This window comes from Myotis brandtii, unplaced genomic scaffold (genome assembly GCF_000412655.1).
Source record: "Myotis brandtii unplaced genomic scaffold, ASM41265v1 scaffold432, whole genome shotgun sequence".
Taxonomy (NCBI): domain Eukaryota; kingdom Metazoa; phylum Chordata; class Mammalia; order Chiroptera; family Vespertilionidae; genus Myotis; species Myotis brandtii.
The window spans coordinates 2070971-2079516 of NW_005366520.1; the positions used below are offsets into that span (position 1 = coordinate 2070971).

At 36.1% G+C, this 8546-nt stretch overlaps 1 protein-coding gene across 1 annotated transcript in view; it reads left to right on the top strand.

Moving 5' to 3' along the window:
- The window catches only part of NAALADL2 (N-acetylated alpha-linked acidic dipeptidase-like 2), an 825315-nt gene that overhangs the window by 514051 nt on the left and 302718 nt on the right, over positions 1-8546 (top strand). Inside the window, exon 8 of the mRNA XM_014546150.1 lies at positions 3007-3126. Coding sequence (XP_014401636.1) covers positions 3007-3126 — 120 coding nt within the window. The remainder of the gene's footprint in view (positions 1-3006; positions 3127-8546) is intronic.

Below are 8546 nucleotides of genomic sequence, written 5' to 3' on the forward strand. Positions count from 1 at the left end.
TCTCTCTCTCTCTCTCTCTCTCTCTCTCTCTCTCTCCCTCCCTCCCTCTCAGCAAAGTAGACAAAGTAAAATTGTCAAAGCTAAGGACAAGATTGTGCATTTCAACCAGGATGTCATATCTGCTAGGTTGCTGAAATCACTCAGAAGAATGAAGGGGGATTAGAGTTGGATCACAGTGAATTGTGTATGATCTGCCACTATTCGTATGGCTTCCAGATCTACAGACTCTAATATGCCCACAATAGTGTTTACCTGGTTATTGCATATCTCTGTAGACAGGTTGACAGGAACAGGGTAAGAAAGGATTAAATGATGCATACCATTAACCTTTCTTTTAAAACTTTCTAGCCATTATTTAGAATAAGGAAACATTCTCCTATGTTAAGTGTTTATAACCTTAGTATTATAATTTAGAGATGCAATATGGAGACTAGACTCAAAATAGTGAGTGTGTTTTTTCTTCCTTCTTTTTCTCCTCCCTTCCTCTACTTTTTCTTCTGTCTATTCTTCCAAACCTATCCCCCTGCTTCTTTCCTACCTACAGAAATACTTACCTACCTACCTTAAGAAGCCTTTGTCCAAATGAATGGGTCATGGTTAGAAAACAACTGAAATATTTAGTATCAAATGCTCCTATGTCTGTGTCTCACAGATGCACTGTTTTTAATGGGATATGACAGCTGATACTGGGATTGATGCCTGTCTCGCTCAGTCCCAATTGGCCAAACCCCAGCAGCAAGCTAACCTACCAGTCAGAGTGTCTGCCCCCTGGCTGTAAGTGCACATCATAGTGAGCAGTTGAGCAGCCTTAGCATATCATTAGCATATTATGCTTTGATTGGTTGAATGGCCGACTGGACGACTGGACACTTAGCATATTAGGCTTTTATTATATAGGATGAGAGTCCATAGGAAAAAAATGTTTATGTTAGAAAAGGCTCTTCTTCAAAAAGATCAAGAACCCATATCCTAGAATATTTATGTATGTATATATATTTGACAACTAATTATGCACTTAGTCACTTTCTGTTTTTTGTTGTGTGTGTTGTTTTTTTTCATGATGTTTTGGGCAAAGATATTGAGTAAAGAAAATGTCGAATAAAATATATAGATTTGATTATTAGCTTTAAAAATATCCTCTTGCAAATTACTATGTCTTAGAAAATTACTTCAATACAGTTTATGAAGCCATTTTGCAACTATCTAATTGAGAAGGAATTTAGAAACTATTAGTTTTCCTGTTCAAAATTTACTCTTATGAAAATGAAACATTTTCTTTTAAACTGCATCCAATTTATGCTCTAAATACATCCCCTAGGGAAGATGAGTGAGGAAAAAATGTGTTGGCATGTCCTATTGTTCTATTTAATTTTGTTTGCACAGGAACCTCTTGAAATCCTCACATGTAATTAAAACAATTAGGCGGTTTTGGTCAATAAACTCAAAAATAAATTTCATAGTGATAGAGTTATTAGAGGATTGACTCAATACTGATCTTGATCCTTGGGAAGGCTGATAACATTTTACTAGATATGTTCTTCAAGAACTATATTCTGTGAAGAATCTTTATTATTTACAGGCTACCATGGAAATACTACAAATTTTACAGTCAAAAAAGTCCGAGTTCAAATCTTCTCTGCCACAAAACATGTGGACTTTTACAAGACTACCCTACCCAAGACTTGATTTATCAAATGAGTATACAGATGCCTATATCATAAGTGTTTCCTGAGAATTAAATGGACTAACATATAGACAGTGTCTATAGGCTAGTGTGCAAACAGCTGTTTTTCTGTAGTACTTTGCAACACTGGACTTTAATTTTATTTTTTTTAAATATATTTCATTGATTTTTTACAGAGAGGAAGGGAGAGAGACAGAGAGTCAGAAACATCGATGAGAGAGAAACACCGATCAGCTGCCTCCTGCACATCTCCTACTGGGGATGTGCCCGCAACCCAGGTACATGCCCTTGACCGGAATCGAACCTGGGACCCTTCAGTCCGCAGGCCGACGCTCTATCCACTGAGCCAAACCGGTTTTGGCAACACTGGACTTTTAAAAAATGTTATGTATAAAGCTGAATACCTGAGTTAAAATTTACCATTTATTTTTCTTTAAAATACTTATTTAAATTAATCATCTTTTCACCTCTCTTACAGAGGTATAGCTGAATTTTCAACATAAAATAGGAGTAACATTGATTCCATAAGGATTTCAAGTTCTTGCAGTCTTTTATCTGATAATGTTGGAAGAAGAAATATATGTTCCTGAGACATGAAATAATACAATTTTTAGTATGTTTTTAGGATATTTCTATAGAACTGCCACCACTGTAATTATCCATTAAATATTTGTCCAAGAAGAGGAGAAAAGTATCAGAGGGACTTTTTACCTATCTAGTAAAAGAGAATCATTGGTCATCAAATTTTGGGATTTAGCAAAGAAATGAGAAAGCTATTCTATTTGAATCATTTTATGCTACTAATGTGCGTGAAATATATCAGGTTTTATTTCAGTTAATATGTGCAGGGATACAATTGTATTATGCTCCATTTTGCTCAGAATAAAGAACCAGTTTGTGCAAAAAGTAACTCATTGCTTCACAGAAAGGGTTGGTTTATTAATCACTGAAGTAGTTTTCCCTTGTCTACTCTCTAATTCAAACACTATAAAATTAAGTGCCCTCACTTGACCAAAAAATGTCATCCTGTATTTTAGAGGTGAATCTCATAATATGTTAACCATTTAAAAGCATATTATCTTAAAATTTGCCTCCAGAAAATATTTAAAATATTTTATCAAAATGTTATTTTTAATCCATCGCATTTATTCAAAATCATTTTATGGCTTTGTGTACTCTTACTAAATAGTATGAAATTGCCAACAACGTACTGGTACAATGTAATGCTTTTAAGTAGAAAGTGTTTAGTATTTAATAAGTAACTGATTAAAAATCTGTTATTGTTATTTATGTTAGAGACAGAATTTTTTTTTTCATTTCAGGATTTCAGGAAGGTTCTGCAGAAAAATGTTGTGGCTTATGTTAGTCTCCATAGTCCCATAAGGGGTAACTCAAGTCTATATTCTGTAGCTTCACCATCTCTTCAGCAACTGGTAGCAGAGGTAAGCTGAACCGCTTGTTATAAAGTGATTAGGCAAAACTGCTGTTTTCTCTATAATTTGAGATTTCTTGATATTTTTTAATTTAAATTTTTCATTGTTGACACTTTTGCAGATGTCTCCTATTCTCCTCCTTGTACCTACCTCCACCCAGCCTCCCCCCCTTCTTTATTCTTGTGCATTGGTAAAATAGGTGTACTAATTTTTCTTGGATATTTATCTAGTTGTGGAATTGCTAGATCATAGGGTAGGCACATATTTAACTTTTATAGATACTGTTAAAGATTCTCCAAAGTGCTTGTATCAATTGCACTATCACCATCAATGCATGTTTCCTGTCATCACCGACATTTAGTATGACTATTCTTATATGTATATGGTGGTATCATTTGGGTGTTTGATTTTAATTTCTCTGTTGATTAATAATATTAAGTACCTGCTTTCATATTCATATACTCATTGGCCATTTGGGTATCTTCTTCTGTGAAGGCTTATTTAAACCTTTTGCCTGTCCTTAAAAGAGAGTTGTTCATATTTTTCTTATCTGTATGTCAGAGTTCTTTATATATTCTCTATACAAGACTTGTGTTGGTTAAATATTGTGAATTGCTCTCCCAGTCTGTGGCTTGACTTTTCACTCTCTTACTGGTAGCAACACAATCTTTAATTATTAATCTTTCTTGTGGAAGTCTTCTAAACAGCATTTTTGGTTCTAGCATCTTATTACAAAGAACAAGTTGAACTTAATTTATTTAGTGTTTATGTTGAAGGAGCATTATAAACCTTTGTTATTCATTCTAATTCATGCACATTTGAGTGGTTACTATATATATGCTTTGCATTCTATTGGGGACTATGGGATATTCTATAGAAATGAATGGTGTTGCGCAGGTTGCTTAAATGAGTAGTGAATAAAGATTCTTTGTAATTGGAGAAAAACTCTTTCCTAAAAAATAATTTTCATTTGCTTCTTAACTGTAGAATAAAGGACAGACTGATCGGTGGCCTCTTAGTTAATAAAATGCAACTGCCTTTGAGCAATATAAGTTATGAAATGAAAGATAAAATAAGATTTATCCCCCCAAATAATTTTAAACATTAGGATGCAATACAAACACATACATCTCTCTATATATATTGCCATTCCACCTTTATTTTTTGAAATCATCCTTCATACATCACAGAATGTATTGATTTTGCCCTTGGAGAAACAGAATTTGATCATCCATATATTAGTCAGTGCTCTGTACATCTCAAATAAATAGTGATGACATTTCTAAGAGGTTATTTTAGGGAAGCCTGAAGCATCCGTACCTATGAAAGTAGTCAATCTAACTATAGTCTCCTTAAGTGTTGCTTTTGCATCACCTGCCAGAAGCTGGCAAACCTGATCAAAACTGAACAATTGCATCAATATTGTAAAACTGTCTACAGGATAAACAGTGTTGTTTTCTTTTTAAATTCTAAAAAGTTAGCAAAGATATATTTGTTTTATACGGCGTTTAAAAATAACAAACACATTTTATTTTTCCATATACCAGGAACTCTTCACCAGAAAATATAGTACGTATATCTCTTTCTACTACATGAGTTAGAGTATTGAGCCCATAATCCTACTACAGTATCACTTCATTGTGAATACCCCAACTGTTGCAGAGCTCTATTATATAATAAATTTTTGTAGACAATCCAACTCTGTATAACATTACTTTAAGTATGTAAGCACACAATAAGCATGTGAAATGCCTTGGGACTTATATTTTACCATGAAATCAAGGACACCAATGTATGCTTCTGATCCCTTCCAAACTCCCACAGCTATATCTGCCACAGTACTTGTACAACTGCTACTGACTGCCTGCTATAGTGCTGGTTTTTATTCTGCCGGACCATGCCTTTATTTTATAGGAGATATACAGAAAACATGTGAGGTATTTTAGCCCTAGAAGCTCATTAGTTTAAATTCTCCAGTTACCAGAAGCCTGAATTTCAAATAACAGAGTTATTAATTAACACGTTAACAGTTTTTCTTGATCTTATATTTATACACTATGGAATTAAAAAAAAGATATCGCTAGTCATCTAAGACATCCATAACAAAATACCACCGACTAGGTGACTTAAAGAACAAAACTTGATTTTCTCACATTTCTGGAAGCTGGAATTTGAAGATAAGATGCAGGTGGCATGGATTTCTCTTGAGGCCTGACTGGCAGATGGCCACCTTCTCATTGTGTCCTCACATGGCCTTTTTCTCTGTGCACACTCATTCCTGGTATCTCCTCCTCTTGTAAGGAAATCAATTGTTTTAAATTAGGGCCCTAACCTAATCTCTTTTAAATATATTTTACTTTATTTTAAAATATATTTTTATTGATTTTATAGAGAGGAAGGGAGAGGAACAGAGAGATAGAAACATTAATGATGAGAGAGAATCATTGAATGACTGCCTCCTACACACCCCCTACTGGGGAATGAGCCCACAACCTGGCATGTGCCCTTGACTGGAATTGAACCCGAGACCCTTCAGACCCCAGGCCGATTCTCTATCCACTGAGCCAAACCAGCTAGGGCAACCTATTTTACCTTTTTAAAGGCCCTATTTGCAAATATAGTCACTTTGGTGGTTAGGCTTCAACCCATGAATTTTGGGAGGACATTTAGTCCATAGTATTATTCAAAATGCACAGTGATAGAATATAGAAGATAGGGTTGTAGAAAGAAAATAGTTCTCTTTTCTTTCTCTTTATAGTTGATCATTTTAATGCAGAGAACCAAAACAAAGTTTAAATTCTATTCTGCTGGGTATAAAATAGAAAAGTAAAGTTGGCTTTGAAACATTCTTCTACTCATTTGTCTTTCATGATATATGACACAGTTTTGTTTTGATCTTTTGCTTTGTTTAATGTTTTTCAGATGAGAAATTCTCTGTAGTTTCTGTTCACTATGATTTTTTTCATAGTGCATTATTTTCAGGGCATTTTACTTAATCTTCCTTTCTGCTGCATCAATTGCTAGTAGTCAACTGAAGTGAACATAAAGACTAATACACTGATTTAAAGCCCTTTTCTCCACTAATTTGCCACCTCAATAAAGTCCCACATTTTAACTTGTTATTCTATTGGCAGGTTTATCTATCTCTTAGGTTTATAGGGCTTTGCTTTGTCTTAAAAACTAAGCAATCCCTCTAGTTTATTAATGTTTTACAAAGTTTCCTGTTCAGTATACACTGATAATTTATAAATTTCTTTTTATTTAAATCTAGATATTAAGGGAAGTTTTTGTGAGCATCTGGGTAAAACCCTAAATTTCAGAAGGCAGCTGACTTAAATATTTGAACTATATAGTCAAAGAGCAATTTAAACAATTTGAGATATTAATTTAGTTGGACTAATACACATAATCAAAATCAATGTTAATTTCTTAAAATAGCCTTATCTAATTTAGTTTTTGTCTCTGACATTTTTAAAAAAACATAATTTTATTGATTTCTGAGAGGAAGTTGAGAGGGAGGGAGAAATAGAAACATCAATGATGAGAGAGAATCATCGGAACTGTGACCTCCTGGTTCATAGGTGGATGCTCAACCACTGAGCACACAATTGGGCTTGTCTGTGGCATTTTGACTAGTATATCAGACACCATTCCTCTATAGAATTCAAAAAATGACCATTTACTCAGGACTAGTATTAGTAAATAATCATTGTTGGCAGGTTAGATAAAATTGTTTCACCTACACAGCATTGTTAATGTAGTATAATATATTTTGCCATTAAAAAAATTAAACCTAGTTGGTTTAGCTCAGTGGATAGAGTATTGGCCTGTGAATTAAAAGGTCCTGGGTTCGATTCCAGTCAAGGACAGGTACCTCAATTGCAAGCTCCTCTCCAGCCCAGGCCCTAGTCAAGGCATGTGCAGAAGGCAAGCAATGGATATGTTTCTCTCACATCAATATTTCTCTCTGTCCTTCTCTCTCTCCCCCACTATCTTTAATATCAATGGAAAAATATCCTCAGGTGAGGATTATAAAACAAACAAAAAATAACAACAACAACAAAAAACAGTTAAATCTACTCTGATGAGTTGTCATTTTTTTATCCTACCTGATTTTTAATATGTTTTGGTTAAAAACCTACCACTAATGTAATTAGTTAATCATCTACATAGCAACTACAATAGTAAAACTTTGCCCTTATGACATATGACATTTTTTGTAGAACTTTTTATGAGTAATGAAATTAGGTTAAATAGACATGATTTTATGCTTAACAAAAAGGAATCGCTGATTTCAGTTACTTATGGTATTCAAGTTACTTGGGGGTAATTGTAGTATTGCCATGTGCTTAATTTATAAATTATGGCTTCTTTGTTTATTTTAAAGTGGCATCCTAATCAAACCATTTTGTATTTGTGTTCATATCTTGGATTTGAATAGTTCACTTGGTTCTCTAACAAAATAATTTATGTTTATACCTTAATGTATTATGAGAGAGATAAATTTAAAAAGCAATGCCATTTTCAAAAGCATAAAAAACAATAAAATACTTAAGAATAAATTTAACCAAAAAGGTGAAAGGCCTGTACACATAAAAGTATAAGACATTGGTTTAAGAAATGGAAGTAGACACAAATAAATTAGAAGATATTCTGTGTTCTTTTATTGGAAGAACTAGAGGCACGGTGTGTAAAAATTTGTGCACTCGGGGGGTTCCCTTAGCCAGGCCTGTGCCTTCTCGCAGTCTGGGGCCCCTCAGGGGATGTCCACCTGCCAGCTTAGGCCCGCTCCTCGGGGGATAAGGCCTAAGCTGGCAGTCAGATATCCCTCTGGCAGCCTGGAGACCTCAGAAGATGTCCACTTGCAAGCGGGGAGCAGGCCTAAGCTGCAGTTGGACATCCTTAGCGCTGCTGAGGAGGCGGGAGAGGCTCCCGCCACCACCGCTGTGCTGGCAGCCATCAACCTGGCTTGTGGCTGAGCAGAGCTCCCCCTGTGGGAGCACACTGACCACCAGGGGGCAGCTCCTGCATTGAGCCAGTGTGTGTCATAGTGACCAGTCATTCCCAGTGGTTCTGCTGTTAGGGTCAATTTGCATATTACCCTTTTATTATATAGGATAGAGGCTTGGTGCACTGGTAGGGGCCGGCTGGTTTGCCCTGAAAGGTGTCCTGGATCAAGGTGGGGGTCCCGCTGGGGTGCCTGGCCAGCCTAGGTGAGGTACTGAGGGCCGTTTTCAGGCTGGCCACACCCCTTTTATGGTGGGGCTCCCCACTGGGGTGCCTGGCCAGCCTGGATGAGGGGCTGATGGCTGTTTACAGGCTGGCCAAGCCCCCCAGCGGGGACCTTCACCTCATGGGGGTGTGGCCAGCCTGGGTGAAGTGCTGAGGGCCATTTTCAGGCTGGCCAGAGCCCCTTCAGGGTGGGGGGG